We start from the raw sequence: 24,573 nt of genomic DNA, 5'->3' as shown, positions 1-24,573 counted from the left end.
GCAAAGTTGAAGGAGTAACTCATTCGTGGAGGTTTCTGTGGGAAAGGTGTCCATGAGAGTTTTGAGCCTAAGTTATCCCAGGAGGGAAGTGGTTTTATTGTCAAAGATGATTTATTAGCAAAGAAGCAAAGGTAATCATTGCACAGCACAGTTTTGAACAAGGATGGAATAATACTGTCCTGTTCTGGGCCCCTCAGGTCAAGAAGCCTCTCAGGGAACTGCTTGGGAGAGTCCAGCACAGAGCCCCAGAGCTGCTGCAGGCAGTGGAACATCTCCCTGTGAGCACAGCTGAGGGAGCTGGGGCTGGGAGCAGAGCAGCCTGAGGGCTGCCCTCAGTGCTGGGGATCAAGATGTGCAGGGCTGGAGCCAGGCTCTGCTCAGGGATGGCCAAGCACAGCACAAGGGGCACTGGGGGCAAGCTGGAGCAGAGGAGGTGCCAGGGGAACAGGAGGCAAAACTTTGTCCCTGTGAGGGTGGCAGAGCCTGGAGCAGGCTGCCCAGAGAGGCTGTGGAGTCTCCTGCTCTGGAGCCTTCCCAACCCCAGCTGGATGTGACCTACCCTGGGTGCTCCTGCTCTGGCAGGGGGGTTGGACTGGATGATCTCTGGAGGTCCCTTCCAGCCCCTAACCCTCTGTGATTCTGTGTTTACTTGCTTTTTGCAACAGCTGTGGAGAATGGAGGTTGCCATTTGGAACCTGCTGATCTCTGCTATGCAGCATTCCCAAAGTTCCCCCTCTGCTCAGCTCTGGGGAGACCCCACCTGCAGTACTGCCTCCAGTTCTGGTGCCCCTATTACAAGAGGGATCTGGAGGTGCTGGAAGGTGTCCAGAGAATGGGTTGTCCAGGGAGGTGGCTGGCTGTCCCTGGAGGTGTTTAAGCCCAGGCTGGATGAGGCTCTGGCCAGGCTGAGCTAGTGTGGGGTGTCCCTGCCCATGGCAGGGGGGTTGGAACTGAATGATCCTTGTGGTCCCTTCCAACCCTGACTGATACTAGGATACTATCCTAAATTTTCAGGTCCCCAGGCTGACCAGGGAATGCTCTGTACCTTCTCTTCTGGAAATGGTGAGGAAGGGTGCAGCTTGCTCAGTGTCAGGACAGAGATTTCCATGAGCATGTTCCCTGCTGCTCTGCAGCCAGGGAATCTCTGAGGGATTACACTGCTGAGAGCTTCTTGCAGGTTCATTTCCATGGGAAGTGTTGCTGCGTGTGGCCTGTGCTTCATGAAGGAATGCCTGGGGGGGGAGTTGTTTATTTTCGTTCTTGTGGCAGTAGTTTATTGAAATACTTGCTCTGTGGTTTTGATTTGATTTGCTGGGCAGTGCTAATACCTAGGAGCACTTCAGAAAGGGTTGGTTATCTTCTGGTGAGACACAGCGGCAGGAACGGGGGCTGGAAATGCTGACCGAGGTAGGTGTTTAAGGTAATGAATGCAAGAAGCAGCAGGGGGGCTGGCAAGAGTCCCTTCTGGGGTGCATGTGTAGATCTACACTTGCCCTGTGTGAAGCTTCAATCTGGTCTCACTTCTGCTTTTGTCTCCAGCTCACCTAAAGCTTGAGGAGGAGGGAGCACCAGGTGGGTGGAACGGTGTCACGTTGTCCGTCTGTGTCTGGTCCCTGCTGCTCTTGTTACTGTGAAGGCAGCGTCTCCCTGGTGATGGTCAGCACAGGACAGGCAGGGCCTGCAGCACCCAGCACTACTGAGGACTGAAAACTCACCAGGGACTGCAGAAGGTCTGTAGTGCAGAGGAGGAATGTTCAGGGTTCTGGCTTGTGTGACTGCAGTGTCCATGGCTGTGATTGCACTGAAGAAGGTCGTTGAGGACAAGGGCAGGGTCCTGCATCTGGGCAGCAATCACAGCAGGCACCAGGACAGGTTAGAGGCTGCCCTGCTGGGAAGCAGCTCCATGGAGAAAGACCTTGGAGTGCTGCTGGGCAGCAAGTCCTGCATGGGACAGCAATGTGCCCTGGTGACCAAGAGAGCCAAGGGGATCCTGGGGGGCAGCAAGAAAAGTGTGGCCAGCAGGGCTGGGGAGGTTCTGCTCCCCCTCTGCTCTGCCCTGCTGAGACCACAGCTGCAATCCTGTGCCCAGTGCTGGGCTTTCCAGGTCAAGAGAGACAGAGACCTGCTGGAGAGAGGCCAAGGGGGAGCCAGGAGGATGCTTAGGGGACTTGAGCATCTCCCCTGTGAGGAGAGACTGAGAGCCCTGGGGCTGTTGAGTCTGGAGAAGAGAAGGCTGAGAGGGATCTGATCAATGTCTATCAATATTTGTGACAGCTGAGGTAGCAGGGGGGGTTGGTGGCATTTTGGCTGAAGACTGACAGGTTTCATTCTGGTCTGCTGAAGGTAGTGAACCTCTGTACTTTTCATAAATGTGATGCTTTGGTTTGATGCTGAGTCTGCAGAATCCATCCTGTACCTGAAGGACTTCAGACTGGAGCTGAGGACGAAGCTCTTCAGCGGGAGGCTGCTGAGACTCTGGCCCAGGCTGCCCAGGGAGGCTGTGGCTGCCCCCTGCCTGGGGGTGCTGAAGGCCAGGCTGGATGAGGCCTTGAGCAGCTGAGTGTAGCTGAGAGGTGTCCCTGGGCATGGAGGGGAGGTTGGGGCAGCTGAGCTCTGAGCTGCCTCCCAGCCTGAGCCATTCTATGATGTTATGATAGTCTGAAGCTGCAGTCTGCCTTTTTGTCCAGGATAAACATTTGAATAAAAGCTTCCTAAGGAGAGTCTCTAATGATGAAGATGAACTCCCTAGTGATTAACACACCCTTTCTGTAGATCAAGAAGCTGTTTCTGAGTCTTCCTTTCATTGTAACATATTCCCTCAGTATCTCTGGCCTCTCTTCTTTCTTTCTGTAAAAGCAGAGCCTGTCATTATCCTGAGTGTGGATGATCATTATTTGTTTATTCATCAAGCACTTCCCTGTTCTCACACTTCTCAAACAATTGCACTATAGCAATCTGCTGAGGTAAAACTTTCCAAGGATTCAGATTTGTCTTCCTCTTTTGGGGATGCTTTTGTTGTAGTTGGGTTAGGAATACTGGATGTGTTCATCAGGGTGGCTGGAGACAGGACAGGGGGGAATGGTTAGAGGCAGAGCAGGGTCAGACTGCAGCTGAGGAAGAAGTTCTTCAGCAGGAGGCTGCTGAGACTCTGGCCCAGGCTGCCCAGGGAGGCTGTGGCTGCCTCCTGCCTGGGGGTGCTGAAGGCCAGGCTGGATGAGGCCTTGAGCAGCTGAGTGTAGCTGAGAGGTGTCCCTGGGCATGGTGGGGAGGTTGGGGCAGAGGAGCTCTGAGCTCCCTTCCAGCCTGAGCCAGTCTGTGAGATGTTGTTGGTGAGTATTCCATGTGACTGTATTACAAGACTCAGAAACAAACCATGGGCCTGGAAAAGTTCTGGGTGCATTATAGCCCCAAGGACAAGTCAGTCCTTGATTCTGCCATGAGGCACCATTTGGATGATGAGGAAAGAGGGCTCCATCATGTTAGGAGAAATCAGTCCAAGGGACTACGAAGCCCTGTCTCTTTCCCTTGGAAGTTTCCTCATGGGAGTCTGCTCATCTTCATTACAGCTGTGTGAAGACTTCTTAGGCAATCAGACAGTGTCCAGGCAGTTTTGCATTAACTTAAGCAACTTGCATTGGAGTTGGTGAGAACTTCCCTGCACATACCATCAGTGATCTTCCTAGAATGGCTCTGCTGATCTCTGACCACTGATCAGAGTGATCTGCTGATCTCTGATCACAGCACGGCTCAGGCTGGAAGGGAGCTTGGAGCTCAGATCTCAGCTGCCCCAACCTCCCCCCCATGCCCAGGGACACCTCTCAGCTACACTCAGCTGCTCAAGGCCTCATCCAGCCTGGCCTTCAGCACCCCCAGGCAGGAGGCAGCCACAGCCTCCCTGGGCAGCCTGTGCCAGAGTCTCAGCAGCCTCCTGCTGAAGGACTTCTTCCTCAGCTGCAGTCTAACCCTGCTGTGCCTCAGCTTCAAACCATTTGCCAGTCCCATAAAAATCTCATATTTATTCTGTCCTTTCCAAAGGAGCAAATAAATAAAGTTCTGAAAACACTTTGTGCAACAGAAAAAGGGAAATCCTGCCAGCCATCCCTACCCCAAAAGGCTGAGTGCTGAGCTGAAGGGATTCTGGTCAGACACAGCTGTGGTTGACATGTTTGAAGGTTTCCTGTATTTGTAAGTAGAGAGAGTAGAGACACAAGTGTTTGGGAGTTCTGTGTGTTTTAAAGAAGCCATCTCAAACTGACCCCTCCATGCAGGATCCTCCACAGCCCTTCAGCTTAGCTTAACTTCCTCTGTAGAAACCTAACAGCAGCCTGCCAGCACCTGAAGGGGCTACAGGCAGGCTGCAGAGGGACTGTTCCCAAAGGCCTGCAGGGACAGGAGCAGGGACAGTGGTTTGAAATGAGAGCAGAGCAGATTGAGATTGGATGTGAGGAACAAGTTCTGCACCAGGAGGCTGCTGGAACACTGCAGCAGGTTGCCCAGGGAGGTGGTTGAGGCTCCATCCCTGGAGATATTCCAGGTGAGGCTGGACAGGGCTGTGAGCAACCTGATCCAGTGGAGGATGTCCCTGCTGAGTGCAGGGGGTTGGACTGGGTGGCCTCTGGAGGTCCCTTCCATTCTGTGAATCCACAGCCCCACTGAGGCCCCCAGCAGTGTTTTGCCTGGAGACCATATCTGTCCTTGAAGGTCAGGATAAGTGCTACAGCTGAGCAGGTAGGACAATGAATACTGATGAACTGATTCAGATCTGAAGGGCCTAGCAATCTGAGAGCTTGCTGCTATTTTAGGCACTTGAGTTTTGTGGTTGTTGAGGGTAGGCTTGGGCAATGCCATGTGGTGTGTTTGAGTTGCAAGATCACATTTGTGGGCCAACATTTTCAAACACAGAGTGCTGTAAAAATCAGTCCAGTGGAGTGCATACATCTTCCTTTGCTCCAGAATCTGTTGTGTTGAGGTTTAAACCTCAAAGCTGTTAGAGACAGTAAGTGTTAAACTGGAGGTGCTCCCTGTCTGACTTACACTGGGCTCAGCAATCTTTGCTGTCTCACCTGTGTCCCCATGTGTGAGATGTGGTATCTGGCAACTCTTTGGGCTCCAGGTACTTCTGGTTTTGAGTTGCTGTTGAAGAGAAGAAATGTCTATCAATAGCTGAGGGCTGGGGGTCAGGAAGGAAGGGACAGGGACAGGCTCTGCTCAGTTGCACCCTGGGATAGGACAAGGGGCAATGGATGTAAACTGCAGCACAGGAGGTTCCAGCTCAACATGAGGAGGAACTTCTGCCCTGGGAGGGTCCCAGAGCCCTGGAGCAGGCTGCCCAGAGAGGTTGTGGAGTCTCCTTCTCTGGAGCCTTTCCAGCCCCATCTGGATGTGTTCTGTGTGACCTGTGCTGGGTTCTATGCTCCTGCTCTGGCAGGGGGTTGGACTTGATGACCTCCAGAGGTCTCTTCCAACCCCTAACCTCCTCTGATCCTGCACAAAACCTTCTGCTGCCATACCTGTGTGCCCCTAAGGTTCTTCAGTGCATTTGTGTCCTCTCTGCTGCAGCAGATGTGATGTATAAAAGCATTCAGGCCTTTGTCCTTTGTTTCACAATCCATGATGCTGTTGTCTTCACACAGTTGCTGTCTGTGATTCTGTGACAGATTCCATTGCTGCCTTCTTACAGCAGTTTGAGGCCTTTGTTCACCTCTTGTCCATCTTCATTATTCACCCATTTTCAATTGTTGAGTTTTCCTTCTTCAGCTGTTCCATTGTGCTTCCACAATAATTCTCTTCTCCATTTACAGGCCATGCTTGATGCAATGACAGGAGACACAGAGTTGCTTCCTCTGTGCTCTGGGCATTTAGTTAAGACACAATCTCATTTCCTCTTTGCAACCTATTACTTAGCAAGGAACCACAGAATTGTCAGGGCTGGAAGGGACCTCAAGGCTCAGCCAGTCCCAACCCCCTGCCATGGGCAGGGACACCTCACACTGCAGCAGGTTGCTCACAGCCACCTCCAGCCTGGCTGCAAACACCTCCAGGCAGGAGGCTTCCACCACCTCCCTGGGCAACCTGTGCCAGGCTCTCACCACCCTCATGGGGAACAACTTCTTCCTCACATCCAATCTGAATCTCCCCACTTCTAGTTTTGCTCCATCCCCCCAAGTCCTGTCACTCCGTGACACCCTCAAAAGTCCCTCCCCAGCTTTCTTGGAGCCCCCTGCAGATCCTGGAAGGCCACAATTAGGTCTCCTGGGAGCCTTCTCCTCTCCAGCCTGCACAACCCCAACTCCCTCAGTCTGTCCTCACAGCAGAGCAGCTCCAGCCCTCTGCTCCTCCTCATGGCCCTTCTCTGGACACCTTCCAGCCCCTCCAGACCCTTCCTGTCCTAGGGGCTCCAGAACTGGCCCCAGAGCTCCAGCTGTGGTCTCAGCACAGTGGAGCAGAGGGGCAGAATCCCCTCCCTGGCCCTGCTGGCTCTGCTTCTCTTGCTGCAGCCCAGGCTCTGCTTGGCTTTCTGGGCTGCAAGTGCTGACTGCTGGCTCCTGTTGAGCTTCTCCTCCCCCAGCACCCCCAGGTCCTTTTCTCCAGGGCTGCTTTCAAGCCAGTACTTCATTGTAGATGTTAATTCCAAGCCTGACCCTTTCAAATGTTGCAGTACTTCATGATCAAGAAAATACTATTGAAAGATCCTCACTTCTAGATCCCATTTCTTTTCCTATCACAGGGATAGCTTTTCAGTCAAGCTTATTTTTGTGTAATCCATATTGCCAACACACTTTGAAGTCATGAAGCAGACTGATACCAACTCTGGAAGTCAGCTAAAGAAGAATGTAGTCAGATTTGCACTGACCAGTCTGTAAATACTGGTTGGAAAATCATGTAAAATACTCTTCAGTGTTACCTTGTCCTGCAGATCTCTCTCTGCATCATAACTGAACTCCTGATGCTTTCTCTTACTGACTCTAAAAGGATGGCAGAACAGGAGCCATGACATTAGCCTCGCTGATCCCTCCTGGGCTGTTGTTCCTAATCTCATTCTGAAACCCTAGAGGTGAGCAAGGAGATTTCAAATGTTGTGTGCTGCTACCAGAATTGAGCAAGGTAATGGCTGGGGAAAATGTGCAGTTCAGGCTCTCCTGCAGGACAGTGGCTGCTTGCAGCAGCTTGAAAGCCAGCAATGCACATTCATGGGAGAGGAACCCACTGCAAACTATTAACTATGCAGACAGCCTCTCTGGCTTAGAAAGTTCCTGAATTGCAAATCAGGTGGCTGGAGGTGTACTGGAAAAGTACTATTTACCCTCTAGCAGGCTTTGATTTTTCACATCACCTGCTCTTTGTCCACTGAGAGACGTGGAATAGGCTTCCAGCTCGTCTCAATAGGCTTCTAGCTTGTCTCAGCCAGGGAATATCATTTTGTTCCCTAAGAAACTGAGTTACTTTCACTTCACAGTCACCACTCTGCATGGAGGGACTCTCAGTTTACCTCTTCAGGGGCCTGTAAAACTAGGAACAAACACAGCCTTTGAGGTGTGCCCCCAAATCTCTGTGAATTAGGAGCAGGTGACAGGGAAAGGAAAGGTGGTTTTGTTCAATTCAGCATAAGGAGGACACAGAGCTGCTGGAGTGAGTCTGGAGGAGGCCACAAAGGTGATCCAAGGGCTGGAGCGGCTCTGGCTAAGGCGGCTGGGGGTGTTCAGTCTGGAGGAGAAAGAGAAGACTCTGGGGGGACCTCAGAGCTGCCTGCCAGTACCTGAAGGCATCCTGCAGGAAGGCTGCAGAGGGACTTTCCATCAGGGGGTCTAGAGACAGGCCAAGGGGGAATGGTTTGAAGCTGAGGCAGAGCAGGGTCAGACTGCAGCTGAGGAAGAAGTTGTTCAGCAGGAGGCTGCTGAGACTCTGGCCCAGGCTGCCCAGGGAGGCTGTGGCTGCCTCCTTGCTGGGGGTGTTGAAGGCCAGGCTGGATGTTCTAAAACGCATTGCTAGCTACCAGCAGATGTATCAAATACTTCTATTTATTTAGGACTTTATGATCATAGAATCATTAGGGTTGGAAAAGACTTTTTAAAGCATCAGGTCCAGCCATAAAGCAACCAAGCTATATCCTGAAGTGCCACATCTGCAGCTTCTTGAGCAGCTCCAGGGATGGTGACTGCCACCTCCCTGGGCAGCTTGTTCCAGTGCTTCATCACTCTCAGCAAAGAATTTTTTTCTAGCATCTGATCTAAACCTCCCCTGTCACAAGTCCAACCCATTCCTCTCACCCTGTCACTGGTTACCTGGGAGAGGAGACCAACCCCAGCCCCACTGCCACCTCCTTTCAGGTCGTGGTGGAGAGCAGCCAGATAAGATTTGCTGTATCTCACTGGCTTAGAGAGGAACATCCTGTTTTATCAGTGTCTGCTGGAGCTGCAGTGGCTTACAATGAGTGACTGGAGGAAGCATCAAGCTGCATGAGTTAAAAGTCTGCCTGAATGGGCCACAAATCCCATCATTGGTGACTTTTCCCCCTTCTTCCTTTTTCTTCCTTGGGATGGAGTGCTCTCAAAACAAAGGACAAGAGCAGCAAGTTAGAAGTGGGAAATTAAGCTGGAGTTAGAGCTCCTTGGAGCTGCTTCTGTCCAGTGAATAGTTTGCTTTTCTGCTTGCTTGCCTTACATAAAGGACCAACAGTTTTGTGTTCTCAGTGCTGAGATCCTCATTTGCTTGTGGTCATTTTCAGGGCAGGAGCACTTCCCATCTGATTTTGTATCTCCTCTGTTCATAAAGCCCTTCAGAGCAATCTCTGCATTCCATCATGCTGTGATCTCCACCCTCCCCATCCTTGTTTGGGAACATGCCCCAGTGTGTCCTGATGTTTAGCCAAACTCCTCTGTGCTTCAGGGTGGGCTCAGGCTGGTTCTGTCACTGGGGACCACTGAAAAGACTCTGCCTCTGTCTTCTCTACAGCCTGCTTTAGAGATCCAAGCTCGTCTTCAAGAAGGTCTCCCAGGCAGCCAGCACCAGAACAAGAGGACACAGGCTCAAGCTGAGCAGGGGGAAGTTTAGGCTTGATCTTTGAAAGAAGTTCTTCATAGACACATTGGCCTTGGAATGTGCTGCCCAGGGAGGTGGTGGGGTCAGTGTCCTTGGAGGTGTTTAAGAAGGGACTGGATGAGGCACTTGGTGCCATGGTCTGCTTGAGTAGATGGGTTGGACTTGATGAGGTCTTGGAGGTCTCTTCCAACCTGCTGGATTCTATGATTCTTCCCCATGAGGGAGGTGAGAGCCTGGCACAGGCTGCCTAGGGAGGTGGTGGAAGCCTCCTGCCTGGAAGTGTTTGCAGCCAGGCTGGAGGTGGCTGTGAGCAACCTGCTGTGGTGTGAGGTGTCCCTGGCCATGGCAGGGGGGCTGGAACTGGCTGATCCTTGAGGTCCCTTCCAACCTTGACAAGTCTGTGAGTGTGTAATCTTGTGTCACACAAGAGATGCCAACACCCTCCCTGGTTTGGGTAATGCCAGCAGAGCTGTGTTTTCTGAGCTTTTAAAGCCTGTCATTGTGCTGGATAATGGAAGGGTGGTTGTGCAAGCATCCTGCTGGACTTGCCTGGGCTCCCAAGCAGCCTGCCAGACAGTGGCTGTAGGGCATGAATGTGTCAGCTGTCCCTGATGCAGAGGTTGCTCTGGAGGGCTTTGTGAAGCAGATCAGATGCAAATCAGCTGGCAAGTGGCTCCAACCCAAGCCATGCTCTGGCTCTGTGATGTCACTTTATTGCACAGAAGTCAATCTGTTAAGTGTATTACAGTATAGCAATTTCTGCTGCCCTTGCTTTCATGCAGTAGCAATGCTTTGAGTAATGAATTGGGTTGATGAGTTCTTGCCATCTGCTACTTTCAAAGCATGCTTTTGAGGAATAAATAAAGCATAAGAGAACTCCTACACTATACCTTACCTCTGCTTCAGAAGGAAGATTAATCAAAGCAATCTCCAGAACTTCTCAGCTCTGAAAAGTAATGAAAGCCATCTGCCAACCTAAAGAGTTTAAGGTGATGGCATCTTGCTAAATACCTGCCTCAAAAATCACCTACCTGCCCTCTTTAGGACTCTAGCCTTTCATGCTGGGTTAGGTTTCATCCATGGGAGTTCCTCCACCATTCTCTTGATGCAAACATTTGTGTTCACAGGAGCAGAGGATGTCAGGGGTTGGAAGGGACCTCTGGAGATCATCAAGTCCAACCCCCTGCCAGAGCAGGAGCATAGAACCCAGCACAGGTCACACAGAACACATCCAGATGGGGCTGGAAAGGCTCCAGAGCAGGAGACTCCACAACCTCTCTGGGCAGCCTGCTCCAGTGCTCTGGGACCCTCCCAGGGAAGAAGTTCATCCTCGTGTTGAGCTGGAACCTCCTGTGCTGGAGTTTATATCCATTACCCCTTGTCCTGTCCCAGGGTGCAACTGAGCAGAGCCTGTCCCTGTCCCTTCCTTCCTGACCCCCAGCCCTCAGATACTGATATTGATTAGATCCCTCTCAGCCTTCTCCTCTCCAGACTGAACAGCCCCAGGGCTCTCAGCCTCTCCTCCCCAGGCAGTGCTGCAGTCCCTTCAGCAGCCTTGCAGCCCTCCCTTGGCCTCTCTCCAGCAGATCCCTGTCCCTCCTGAGCTGGGGAGCCCAGAGCTGGATGCAATATTCCAGGGGAGGTCTCACCAGGGCAGAGCAGAGGGGGAGGAGAACCTCCCTGGCTCTGCTGGCCATACTCCTCTGAATGCCCCCCAGGACCCCCTTGGCCTTCTTGGCCCCCAGGGCACATTGCTGTCCCATGCCGAACTTGTTCCCCACCAGCACTCCCAGGTGCTTCTCCTTGGGGCTGCTCTCCAGCAGCTCCCCTCCCAGCCTGTCCTGCTGCAGGTTATTATTGCTTCCAGGGGCAGGACTCTGCTCTCTGCTCTCATCCTTGTTGAACCTCAGCAGGTTCCTCTCTGCCCAGCTCTCAGTCTGTCCAAGTCTCTGAATGGCCTCACAGCCCTCAGGTGTCTCAGCCAAGCCTCCCAGCTTGGTATCATCAGCAAACTTGCTGAGCAGGCACTGTGCATCCCCTCATCAATGCCATTGGTGAAGGTGCTGGGCAGGACTGGATGCAGCACTGATCCCTGGGGGTCTCCACTAGACACAGCTCTCCAGCTGGGCTTAGTGGCTCCATTGAGATGGGAAAACAAGCAGCAGAGACTGGGACTGGTGAAGGATCTGCCTTTGGTGCCAGTGGAAGTCTGTATCAGCAGGAGTGAACTGTGACTCTTTTGCCCAAATCCCCAAGAATGTTAAGCATGGGGCAGGCCCAAGCAGAAAGCAGATCTTTGTTAAGAGAGAGCTGCAGATCTCTCTGCTCCTGCTGGCCACACTGAGAGCTAATTGTTAGTTCCAAAGCCTGTTGTGTGCTTCACTTCCCATGTGACCTTAAAAAGCATAACAGCAGGGCAGGAGGTTGGTAAGGTTCATGCCCTGCAAACGGAGGCAGTGCTTAGCCAGCTGAGGTGCCAGAAGGGTCACAGCTGTTCCTGGGGACCTGAGGCTGCTGCTTTGTTAAGTCCTGGCTGGGTGAATTTGACCTCAGCAGAGGAAGGATGTGGACCTGATGGAGAGGGTCCAGAGGAGGGGCAAGAGGATGATCAGGGGCCTGGAACACAAGGACAGGCTGAGGGAGCTGGGGGTGTTCAGCCTGGAGAAGAGAAGGCTCTAGGCAGACCTAACAGCAGCCTGCCAGTGCCTGAAGGGCTACAAGAAGGCTGCAGAGGGACTGTTCCCAAAGGCCTGCAGGGACAGGACCAGGCACAATGGTTTGAAATGAGAGCAGAGCAGATTGAGATTGGATGTGAGGAACAAGTTCTGCACCAGGAGGCTGCTGGAACACTGCAGCAGGTTGCCCAGGGAGGGAGTTGAGACCTCATCCCTGGAGATACTCAAGGTGAGGCTGGACAGGGCTCTGGACAACCTGATCCAGTAGAGGATGTCCCTGCTGAGTGCAGAGGGGTTGGACTGGGTGAGCTTTGGAGGTCTCTTCCAACCTAAACCATTCTATGATTCTAATATCAAGAAGTCAAAGGAGCTGAGCAGAAAGTCTGGAAGTTCATTGACCTAACCAGTTGTGATTGCAGCAGAGCAGCCCTGCAGTCTTCCCTTGCTGGAATGGTCCAAGTAAGGGCTCCTTAGAGAGGATGTAGGGATTTGGATGTTATTCCTAGTTGGAATCACTGAAGTTGTGCCTGCTGAAGTGTTTGTCCCTTTTAAGACTGGCTGTCAAAAGAGCTGCTTGCATCTAGATAGCTTCACCTGCAGCTGAAAAAAGGCAGCTTTGCACTGCAGTCTTCCACATCCTGTAGGTTTCAAGGTGATGACCAGGTTGTCTTTCTTTTCCTCTTCCCTGTGTCAGAGAGGAACACAGTCAGTGAAAGGTGAAGGCTTGGGATTGTTTTCTATCCCTTGTTTAAATTAGGAGTTGTTTCTATTCTCTTTTTCTCAGTTGGAGCAGCAGAAGCCAAGCCAGGGAGCTGGAAATGCACTTAGGGATTAGTTCTGGTGCAGAAGCAGGTAGCAGTGGGGGTTTGATAATCTGAGAGTGAGCTCCAGTTGCCTGTTTGGGTTTGCTGCAGCTTCTAGGCCAATGTCTGAAGTCACTCCACAGCTGTAAGGAAAGGTCTTCTGCTTCTTTGGCCACATGTAGCCATGCTGGGGATGGAGGGAAAGCACAGTAGGAAACCCATGTTCTAGAGGCCCACGTGGTAAATCTGCACCTGAACAACCCAGCCAGCACTAAACCTCTGTAACCCACAGCCAGCCTCCTCCTTTTGTCACTGCTGGCTTAAACTTCTCTGACCTTCAAGCTTCATGCTTTTGTTTCTGAGAATAGAATAGAATAGAATGAACCAGGTACCTCTGGATGTTGTGCTCTTGCTGAAGGGAAGAGCTGTGCAGTGCCCTGTGAAGGCTCTTAACCTCTCTAATTAATCTTCATCTGATAGAATTAAGACAGAGAATTCTTTTGTGTCTCTTGCTGTTGGGTCCCTTTCCAGGTGTCCTTCTGTGTCTGTGACTGCTCTCTTAGCCAGCTGCCCTGTGTGCAGTGATTGTGTGCTTGCAGTTCAGTCTCAGTCTTTGTGTCTAATGCACATGGGGGTGGATTTCAGCTGAGTGTGCATGCATGGGCCCCTTGTAATGCCCTAGCAGTTCTACCTTCCTCTGCAGAGCTAAGCAAGACTGAAGTTTCCTCTTGTTGTTGCCATCTTGACATCTTTCCCCCAGTGTTCCCTCTCAGCATGGAAGATCTCCTTCCTTTACTTCTGCTCTCAGAGGCAAATCTGCTCAAGTGGTCTTGGAAATAAGGACAATAACTGTGCTCAGATTTTCTTTTGCATCTCAGGGACATGAGGTGGCCCTGGCCATGGCTGGGGGGGTTGGAGCTGGATCATCCTTGAGGTGCCCTCTGACCCTGACAATTCTGTGATACTATCTCATTGTACACCGAGATCTCTCCCACCTGCATTCTGGACCTGGTGTGCTGACTGAAACACACAGAAACATTCAGGTTGGAAAAGAGCCTCAGGATCACCAAGTCCAACCCAGAACCCTACTCTGCAAGGCTCAGCCCTAAACCAGAGCCCCAAGCACCACATCCAAACCATCCTGAAACACAGCCAGGCTTGGGGACTGAGCCACCTCCCTGGGCAGCACATTCCGATCCCTGAGCACTCTTGCCCTGAAAAAATGTTTCCTACTGTCCAGTGGTAGCTTGAGGCCATTCCTTCTTGTTCCATCACTAATCACCTGTGAGAAGAGCCCAGCAGCAGCACTGTGCTGCAGATGACACCTTCCTGTCCTACTCTAATGCAGTGTCCTGTTCTTGTCTTTACAGAGTACCAAGCTGCCATTTTGCACTTAAAGAGGGAACACAAAGAAGAAATTGAAACATTAAAGGTAAACTTTGGGAATGATTTCTTTTTTCTTCCTTTCCCTGACTCTGGAGCACTTTAAACACTTAAGTAACTCAAACATAAAAGTTGCTTTCCATCAAATGTGTTTGGAGTTTCTTTAAGAGAGTGTTGTGTAGACACTGGCACAGGCTGCCCAGGGAGGTGGTGGCAGCCTCCTGCCTGGAGGTGTTTGCAGCCAGGCTGGAGGTGGCTGTGAGCAACCTGCTGCAGTGTGAGGTGTCCCTGCCCATGGCAGGGGGGTTGGAACTGGCTGAGCCTTGAGGTCCCTTCCAACCCTGACAGTTCTATGCTGCTATGTTTCTTTCCACAAGGGGTTGATTTTCAGCTAGCTGCCAGCTCAGGATGAACGTAGTTGTGATCCAGAGATGCACTTCTGTATGATGGCAGAAACACCTTTGCCAGGGCCATGGGCAGTGGCATTGAGAGCACCCTCAGCAAGTTTGCTGAGGGAAGGGATCCATCCACTCTCTCTTCCTTGTTGCTTCTACTTACCACTGCCTCCATGCCCCTTCCCTAAGAGCCTGCTGGGGTTGCTTAGCCTGGAGAAGAGGAGGCTCAGGAGAGACCTTATTGCTCTCTACAGCTACCTGAAGGGAGGTTGTAGCTAGGTGGGGGTTGGTCTCTTCTCCCAGGCACCCAGCACCAGAACAAGAGGACACAGTCTCAAGCTGTGCCAGGGGAAGTTTAGGCTGGAGGTGAGGAAGAAATTCTTCCCAGCAAGAGAGATTGGCCATTGGGATGTGCTGCCCAGGGAGGTGGTGGAGTCACCATCCCTGGAGGTGTTTAATAAGTGACTGGATGAGGCACTTGGTGCCATGGTTTAGTTGAGTAGGTAGGGTTGGGTTATGGGTTGGACTTGATGATCTTGGAGGTGTCTTTCAACCTGGTTGATCCTGTGCTGCTTGGTTTTTGGAGCTCAGCCCAAGCTGGTGTAAGGCATCAGGTTCATGAAAGATGCAGAGTGCCTAAGCTGCTGTGCAGTGTTGCCCTGGTGGCTGCTTCCCAGCGCTTAGTGTTCCCCCACGTTCCTGGAACAGACTGCAGCCAGCTTGTGGTGGCCAATACTGATCAATAAATGAGGGCATCACATGCTGCTGTGGCTTCTGAGTGCTGGGCCAGCAGAGCAGTGCTCCTGGCTTCTTCCTGTATGACCCTGACACTGCATTCCTTGTCCTGGAGTGTGCCCCATCGTAGGTGCATCCTTTTTCTTTGTATGCTTGGTTTGGAGCTCTTCATTTCTCTGCAATGTGTGGAACACCATGTGAAAAACTCTATGTAGAGCCAAATGAATGACTGAAAACCATCTGGGCTGGAAATACTGAATTCCTATGCTCCTAATACATCCAAAGAAGGTCAAGACACAAGATACCCATTTTGTGAAGAGAATGCCAAACCTTCCTGTAGCAGATGATGGATTTTTGTAGCGGATGAAATCTGGGAGTCAGCTGCTGCTGTGTGGTCTTACTGCCTTGAGGAATCAGGAATTGCTAGTTCTGCTTCACAGTTCTAGCAGTTGTGTGAATGAAAAGGTGTCACAACACCTGGCTGGACTAGAGTTCAGAGGGTTGTGATCAGTGGCAGAGGCACCTGGAAGGCCTGTGGCCAGTGGTGTTCCCCAGGGGCCCAGTGTTGTTCAGTATCTTCATCAGTGACCTGGAGGAGGGGATTGAGAGCACCCTCAGCAAGTTTGCTGAGGATATGAAACTGGGAGTGGCTGACACCCCTCAGGCTATGCTGCCATGCAGTGAGGGCTGAGAGAAGGAGAACCTCATGAGTTTCAACAAGGACAAGTGCAGGGTCCTGCATCTGGGCAGCAATCACAGCAGGCACCAGGGCAGGTTAGAGGCTGCCCTGCTGGGAAGCAGCTCCATGGAGAAAGACCTTGGAGTGCTGGTGGGCAACAAGTTCTGCATGGCACAGCAATGTGCCCTGGGGGCCAAGAAGGCCAAGGGGGTCCTAGGGGGCATCCAGAGGAGTGTGTCCAGCAGAGCCAGGGAGGTTCTTCTCCCCCTTGACTCTGCTGAGACCTCTCCTGGTATATTGCATCCAGCTCTGGGCTCCCCAGCTCAGGAGGGACAGGGATCTGCTGGAGAGAGGCCAAACTTGAACAGAGAAGGTTTCAGCTCAACATGAGGAGAAACTTCTTTGCAGTGAGGGTGGCAGAGCCCTGGAGCAGGCTGCCCAGAGAGGTTGTGGAGTCTCCTCTGGAGCCTTTCCAACCCCACCTGGATGCCTTCCTGTGCAGCCTGCCCTGGGTGATGCTGCTCTGGGGGGGTTGGACTGGATGATCTCTGGAGCTCCCTTCCAAACTTTGGTGTTCTTTAATCCTGTGATTTAAAGCTTTTCTCCCCTCATTTTATGCCTGTCTTCATTCAGAGGCTCTTTCCCATGTCCCCAGTGTTCAAACACATTTAAGGAAACAGCTGTGGGTTGTTTTTCACCTCTCCACATCTCTGTTCTCAGCCATTACTATTTTGTCTTTAGTTTCACAGGAATTTTTTTCCTGGGGTTTTGTGATTCATTTTAAAGTTATTGCTTTGCCCCTGAAACAGTTTCAGTGTGGAATATTTCCAGACAAAAGCAAAGGGGCAGAGGAGTTTTATTCAATCTTTATGTGCCCAGTGTTTGCACTGCTCAGAATGGAATGCAGTAGAGAAGGCCAAGCATGCTCTGTGCAGAGTCTTTCTTGTGGCTTCTCATTCTGGGAATGCAGAATAGGATACAGAATTAACCAGGTTGGAAAAGACCTTTGAGATCATCCAGTCCAACCTAGCACCCAGCACCATCTGATCTACTAAACCATGGCACCAAGGGCCTCATCCAGGCTCTTCCTAAACACCTCCAGGGATGGTGACTCCACCACCTCCCTGGGCAGCACATCCCAGTGGCCAATCTCTCTTGCTGGGAAGAATTTCTTCCTCACCTCCAGCCTAAACCTCCCCTGGCACAGCTTGAGACTGTGTTCTCTTGTTCTGGTGCTGTTTGCCTGGGAGAAGAGACCAACCCCCACCTGGCTACAACCTCCCTTCAGGTAGTTGTAGAGAGCAATAAGGTCTCCCCTGAGCCTCCTCTTCTCCAGGCTAAGCAACCCCAGCTCCCTCAGCCTCTCCTCCCAGGGCTGTGCTCCAGACCCCTCCCCAGCTGTGTTGCCCTTCTCTGGACACATTCAGGCAACTCAACATCTTTCCTAAGCTGAGGGGCCCAGAACTGGACACAGGACTCAAGAAGGAAGGGAAGGATATGTTTTAAGATTTGCCTCAATGTTTAACAGCAAGGTAGGAGTCCAGGATGAGTGGCCTCCTGAGCTGGGTAATAGGGTCGGGGAGCAGTGTAATGCCCCAGAAATCCATGAGGAATTAGTCCGGGACCTGCTGAGCCACTTGGACACCCATAAGTCCATGGGACCGGATGGGATCCATCCTAGGGTGCTGAGAGAGCTGGCAGATGAGCTGGCCAGGCCGCTCTCCATCATTTTCCTCCAGCCCTGGCTCACTGGAGAGGTCCCAGGTGACTGGAAACTGGCCAATGTGGTCCCCATCCACAAGAAGGGACGGATGGAGGAACCTGGAAACTACAGACCAGTCAGCCTGACCTCAGTGCCAGGGAAAGTGATGGAGCAGATTATCCTGGCGGCAATAACTGCGCACCTGAAGGATGGCCAAGGGCTCAGGTCCAGCCAACATGGATTTAGGAAGGGCAGGTCCTGCCTCTCCAACCTGATCTCCTTCTATGATCAGGTGACCCGTCTGGTGGATGTGGGGAGGCCTGTGGATGTAGTCTATCTGGACTTCAGCAAGGCCTTTGACACCGTCCCCCACAGTAAACTGCTGGCTAAGCTGTCAGCTCGTGGTTTGGACCACAACACTCTGTGCTGGGTTAGGAACTGGCTGGAGGGCCGAGCCCAGAGAGTGGTGGTGAATGGTGCCACATCCGGCTGGCGGCCAGTCACCAGTGGCGTCCCCCAGGGATCAGTGCTGGGCCCCATCCTCTTTAACATCTTCATTGATGATCTGGATGAGGGGGTTGAGTCAGTCATCAGCAAGTTTGCAGATGACACCAAGTTGGGAACAGATGTTAGTCAGTTAGAGGGTAGAAAGGCTCTGCAGAGGGACCTTGACCGACTGGACAGATGGGCAGAGGCCAATGGGATGGCATTTAATAAGTCTAAGTGCCGGGTGCTGCACTTTGGCCACGGCAACCCCATGCAGAGCTACAGGCTGGGGTCAGAGTGGCTGAGAGCTGCCAAACGGAGAGGGACCTGGGGGTGCTGATTGACACCCGCCTAAACATGAGCCAGCAGTGTGCCCAGGTGGCCAAGAAGGCCAATGGCATCCTGGCCTGTATTAGGAATAGTGTGGCCAGCAGGAGCAGGGAGGTCATTGTGCCCCTGTACTCTGCATTGGTTAGGCCACACCTTGAGTACTGTGTCCAGTTCTGGGCCCCTCAGTTTAGGAAGGACATCGAGACACTTGAATGTGTCCAGAGAAGGGCAACAAGGCTGGTGAGAGGCCTTGAGCACAGCCCTGTGAGGAGAGGCTGAGGGAGCTGGGATTGTTTAGCCTGGAGAAGAGAAGGATCAGAGGCGACCTCATTGCCCTCTACAACTACCTGAAGGGTGGTTGTAGCCAGGTGGGGGTTGGTCTCTTCTCCCAGGCAACCAGCACCAGAACAAGGGGACACAGTCTCAAGTTGTGTCAGGGGAGGTTTAGACTCGAGGTGAGGAAAAAGTTCTTCACTGAGCGAGTCGTTCGTCATTGGGATGTGCTGCCCAGGGAGGTGGTGGAGTCGCCGTCCCTGGAGGTGTTCAAGGGGAGATTGGACGTGGCGCTTGGTGCTATGATCTAGTTGTGAGGTCTGTTGGAACAGGTTGGACATGATGATCCTTGGGGTCTCTTCCAACCTTAGTTACTGTGATACTGTGATACTGTGGTAAGATAAAACCCCTGAATTTCTACACCCTGCAGTACACAGGGAACTTCACATCCTGAAATTGCACAGGTGAATCTGCAGGGAAGTCAAATTGTGTCATGATTTAGTGTGGTATCTTGTTGCACTTTATTCTTTAGAGGTATAACCAAAAAATACAGAATGATAGAATGGTTTGGGTTGGAAGGGACCTCCAAAGCTCATCCAGTCCAACCCCCTTGCAGTCAGCAGGGACATCCTCTGCTAGATCAGGCTGCCCAGAGCCCTGTTGAGTCTGACCTTGAATAGCTCCAGGGATGGAGCCTCAACTCCCTCCCTGGGCAACCTGTTGCAGAGTTCCAGCAGTCTCCTGCTGCAGAACTTGTTCCTCACATCCAATCTCAATCTATATAGTAGAAATTAGATCTTAGGTTTTCCCTGCTTGCCTTTAGCTGCTGATGCTAATTGCTGTCTTCAAAGCACTCCTGGATTTTTTTTTCACCTATTCCTTATCCAAACCTGGAATGACAGATTTTTGAGACATGGGAATGTTTCTTACCTCCACTGTTGGATTTATTCCTTTCCTTGCTGCTGCCACTAGATGTCAGCTGAGGCTTTCGGGAGGTCTCAAAGCACCTCAGGCTCTCCAGGTGGCTGCAAGTTCCATGCTTGTAAACCGTGGGAGTAGCTGTGATGGTGAGCAGGATCCTGCCTGCTCTTCCTGGGTCTGGCACAGCCTTAGGTTTAGGTTGCAGGTCAGGTAAGTAGACCTGAAATTACAGACCCAGAGCATCACAGAATGCTAGGGGTTGGAAGGGACAGCAGAGAGAGAATAGAATAGAATTAGAAGAGACCAGGTAGGAAAAGACCTTCGAGATCATCAAGTCCAACCTATCACCCAACACCATCTGCCAAAGCAGGATCACCTCAGGCAGGTCACACAGGGACACATCCAGAGAGATCTGCTGGGGAGAGGCCAGTGGAAGCTACAAGGATGATTAGGGGACTTGAATATCTTTACTGTGAAGAGAGACTGAGAGCCCTGGGGCTGTTTAGTCTGGAGAAGAGAAGGCTGAGAGGGATCTGATCAAGGTCTATCAATAGCTGAGGGGTGGGGGTCAGGATGAAGGTGCCAGGCACTCTGTGGTGGTGCCCAGTGACAGGCCAAGGAACAACAGGGACAAGCTGGAACACAGGAGGCTGCACCTCAACAGGAGGAGACACTTCTGTATGGTGATGGTGCCAGAGCCCTGGAGCAGGCTGCCCAGGGAGGTTGTGGAGTCTCCTTCTCTGGAGGCTCTGGATGTGTTCCTGTGTGACCTGCCCTGGGTAATCCTGCTCTGGCAGGGGGGGTGGACTGGATGATCTTTCCAGGTCTCTTCTAAACCCTAACACTCTGTGCTTCTGTGATCTGTAAGTAGAGATTGAAGAGCAGTGGCTAAAAGGGCAAAAAAACAAGTTTGGAAGAGAAAGGAACATGAAAGGGAAAGGCACAGCAGCAGTCAGAATTGTCTGAGAAAGTCAAAATGATTCATCTCTATTCTGTAATGAGACCACAAGGGCATAAAAACATCTTCTCAGTTACTGAGTGAAGTATTAGGTCATTGCCAGCCTGCCTTTGCATCCCTCGTGCTTCACAACTGCTTCCCTGGCCCTTTGTCCTTACCTTTCCCCATTGATTTTCCCTCCAGCCTATGTGAATGCTTCTATTGCTCCTTCCTTTCACCCTGAGCATGGCAAAAGCTTCTCTCTTGCTGCACTTGGAAAGGTGCAGTTGGGCTGTGGGAGGGCATTGGTGAAGTGCTGAAAGCTGCTGCGTGGCAGAGTGCTTAGCAAAAGAATCTTCTCCTTGGTAGCAGGGGGTGAGGGAACTTCTCTTTTGACAACGTGAAATCCCAGGATGACAGTGCCACAGGATCAGCCAGGGGGGAGCAGACCTCCCAGGCCATCACATGTCCTTTGTTCATAGGCACATCAGCAGTGCAGTTGCAGTTTCACAAAGAGCAGCAGGAATGGGATGCTTTAAGCTCAAATCAAAACGTTTTGAACAGAGTTGAATTTGTCTAAATGTATGTATGTATGTAGTTATTTATTTATTAGAGTGGATTTGTTTTTTCTTAAACCAATCCAAGCAAACATTTTCTTGCCTGGCTGCTCTTAGCTTTGTGTGAGTTCCTGCCCGGCACAGAAGCCAGCCCTGGATGTGCTCCAAGGTCATTCAGATGCAGTGCTTGGGGATGTGGTTTGGGGGGGAGCTGGGCTAGAGCGGGGTTGATGGTTGGACTTGGTGGTCCCAGGGGGGGTCCACTTCCAACCTGAACGATTCTGTGGCTCCCCAGTTTGTCCCAAGCCACTCTGCTTTGAAATGTACCATTAAAATCTGAGGGGGGCAGGGGAGGGGCAATGCCAAAGAGTGCTGAAAGCTTCGCTGTCCCGCAAAGCGTGTTCCATTGATGTGCTGACTTCGGGTAGTGAGGTTTGGCTCCGGGCTGCTGCTGTTGGAGTTCCACCCTTCACAAGAGGCAATGCATCTGCAAGGTGGCCAGCTCCTTTGTCTGCTCTTTGCTGCATTCCCCTTGTCCCTGTGTGCACAAATGGAAGGGAATCTGTATCGTGCACGCTGCTGTCTGCTGAGGTGGAGCTGCAGCTCAAAGAGCAGCCAAGGTCAGCAAGGGTTTATTAGTCAGGCTTTTCTAATGAGCTGTTCAGGCAGCATTGCCATGTGGTGCTACTGATGAAGGTCTCCCAGCTTGTGGTTAATTATTAATATTGCTCTGCCTGACTTGAACATTTGCAGTCTTTTGTGCTTGGCTGCTAAATGTCTCACCGCGGTGTGTGCCCTCCGTGTCCTTAGGAACCTGCTTCGTGGCTGCTTCGCCCTCATGCAGGAATTCTCCCTGCTCAGTGCACTGCAAGAGAGTGAAACATAAAGACACAAAAAGTAGGAGAAAGAAGACAGTGGAATCCTGTGAAATTGTAGTGAAATACAAATTTCAGTGCTCTCAAGGTTCCCAGGGAATGGGAGCAAGATTGTCTTCAAAGCAGAACAATCCCAGCGGGAGGAAGATCAGCCTGCAATGACCAATGTCCTTGGTAATGGTAGGAAGGAGGAGTAGCAGGCTAGGGAATGATAGCAGAGCACACAGGCAGTAAACCAGGAGCTTTCCACAGGCTGCATTCAAGCAGGCAAAGCGAGCAAGAAGCACTTGGATCTCTTTGGAGCCACTTGTTGGCAATTGCATCCTCATTCAGAAAGGAATCTTCCTGGTGTGTGAAGATATTCCTCAGTCCAGTGCTTGATTATGTTTTAAAAACTTGGACTTTCTGATGGCCAAATTCTTGTCCTACTCCAGGAGCAAATAGGTGATAAGGTTTGAAGTACCTCTGTTGTTCTCTGGTCACCGAATCACACAGAGTGGCTCAGGCTGGAAGGGAGCTCAGAGCTCAGCTGCCCCAACCTCCCCACCATGCCCAGGGACACCTCTCAGCTACACTCAGCTGCTCAAGGCCTCATCCAGCCTGGCCTTCAGCACCCCCAGGCAGGAGGCAGCCACAGCCTCCCTGGGCAGCCTGGGCCAGAGTCTCAGCAGCCTCCTGCTGAAGAACTTCTTCTTCAGCTCCAGTCTGACCCTGCTGTGCCTCAGCTTCAAACCATTCCCCCTTGGCCAGTCTGCAGACACCTTGATGGAAAGTCTCTCTGCAGCCTTCCTGCAGGATGCCTTCAGGTACTGGCAGGCAGCTCTGAGGTCCCCCCAGAGTCTTGTCTTCTCCAGGCTGAACACCCCCAGCTTCCGCAGCCTGTGCTCACAGCAGAGCCCTTGGATCATCTTTGTGGCCTCCTCTGGATTCACTCCAGCAGCTCTGTGTCTGAGACACCAGAACTGGAAGCAGGATTGGAGGTGAGGTCTCAGCAGAGCAGAGTCAGGGGCAGAATCCCCTCTCTTGCCCTGCTGCCCACACTGCTCTGAATGCATCCTAGGACACGATGCTCCTGCTGGATGCTTACAAGAAGCAAAATTCTTTCTTCTCTTCTCCTCCATTGGCTACTTTTTTTCTGTACTTTAGATGCAATGAGTGCTTTACTTCCTTATTTGCCTTTAATTCTGTATTCACATATAATTGTTTTGTATCAGAGAGCTTGAGTATTCAGCAGGACTCCTCTTCTTTTGTTCCATTGGGTTCTTTTCACTGCTCCGGGGAGACCTTCTTGTGGCCTTCCTGTATCTGCAGGGGGCTCCAAGAAAGCTGGGGAGGGACTTTTGGGGGTGTCAGGGAGGGATAGGACTGGGGGGGATGGAAAAAACTAGAAATGAGGAGATTCAGATTGGCTGTGAGGAAGAAGTTGTTCCCCATGAGGGTGGTGAGAGCCTGGCACAGGTTGCCCAGGGAGGTGGTGGAAGCCTCCTGCCTGGAGGTGTTTGCAGCCAGGCTGGAGGTGGCTGTGAGCAACCTGCTGTAGTGTGAGGTGTCCCTGGCCATGGCAGGGGGGTTGGAACTGGCTTACCCATGAGGTCCCTTCCAACCCTGACAATCCTGTGGTTCTATGATTCTCTTGCTCTTCTGTTTCCATCAGCATGGTTTCACTGTCAGGAGTTTGTTTTGCCTTGATGTCCCCTGCACGATGCAGTCAATTCCACCTCCAGCCAAGGCTTCTCCTTTTGGATTGAAGAAGTTACCACCTGTATATAGCCTTAAAAATTCAGCAAGGCTGAGCCTCCTGCTTAAATTTAGGCTCTGCTTAGTCAGGGCTAAGTGAATTCATTGTCAAGCCCTGCACTTCGAAGGGTCTGTGGAAGTCAATCTTCTCTCCTTGAGTAAGTTAGCTATGTGCTTAGGGGAACAGAGGAGAACACAACCCATGAGCATGGTGACATTAAAATGACATTTTAAATTAAATTTTAAGCTAAAGTTTAAATTAATTATCAGGAGAAGTGTGGCCAGCAGGGCAAGGGAGGGGATTCTGCCCCTCTGCTCAGCTCTGGTGAGACCCCACCTGGAGTACTGCCTCCAGTTCTGGAGCCCCTATTACAAGAGGGATCTGGAGGTGCTGGAAGGTATCCAGAGCAGGGCCAGGAGGATGAGCAGAGGGCTGGAGCTGCTCTGTGACTGAGGGAGCTGGGGTTGTGCAGGCTGGAGAGGAGAAGGCTCTGAGGTGACCTAATTGTGGCCTTCCAGGATCTGAAGGGGGCTGCAAGAAGGCTGGGGAGAGACTGCTCAGGATCTCAGGTAGTGATAGGACTAGGGGGAATGGAATGAAGCTGGAGGTGGGGAGATTGAGGCTGGAGGTGAGGAGGAAGTTCTTCCCCATGAGAGTGGTGAAGCCCTGGGATGGGTTGTCCAGGGAGGTGGTTGGGGCCCCGTCCCTGGAGGTGTTTAAGCCCAGGCTGGCTGAGGCTCTGGCCAGGCTGATCTAGTGTGGGGTGTCCCTGCCCATGGCAGGGGGGTTGGAACTGGCTGATCCTTGTGGTCCCTTCCAACCCTGACTGATGCTACTATGATACTCCTATGATACTATGAAATTTAGGCTAAATTTTAAAATTAAAATTTAAACTGTAAGTTAAATTTTAAATTAAGTTAAAATTTTAATGAATATTAAGTTAAAATTTACTATTCAATTACCATTTAAATTAACATTCATGTTAAAGTAGTGTGAAATCAATTTTAAATTTACATTAATTTTAAAATGAAATAAATTGAAAATG

At 51.5% G+C, this 24,573-nt stretch overlaps 1 protein-coding gene across 1 annotated transcript in view; it reads left to right on the top strand.

The window, feature by feature from the left end:
• Window positions 1-24,573, top strand: part of FMN1 (formin 1) — a 158,418-nt gene that overhangs the window by 13,866 nt on the left and 119,979 nt on the right. Inside the window, exon 3 of the mRNA XM_009907850.2 lies at window positions 13,888-13,949. Coding sequence (XP_009906152.2) covers window positions 13,888-13,949 — 62 coding nt within the window. The remainder of the gene's footprint in view (window positions 1-13,887; window positions 13,950-24,573) is intronic.

This window comes from Dryobates pubescens, chromosome 5, assembly GCF_014839835.1.
Source record: "Dryobates pubescens isolate bDryPub1 chromosome 5, bDryPub1.pri, whole genome shotgun sequence".
NCBI classification, from domain to species: domain Eukaryota; kingdom Metazoa; phylum Chordata; class Aves; order Piciformes; family Picidae; genus Dryobates; species Dryobates pubescens.
This window is presented reverse-complemented; position numbering and strand designations above follow the sequence as displayed.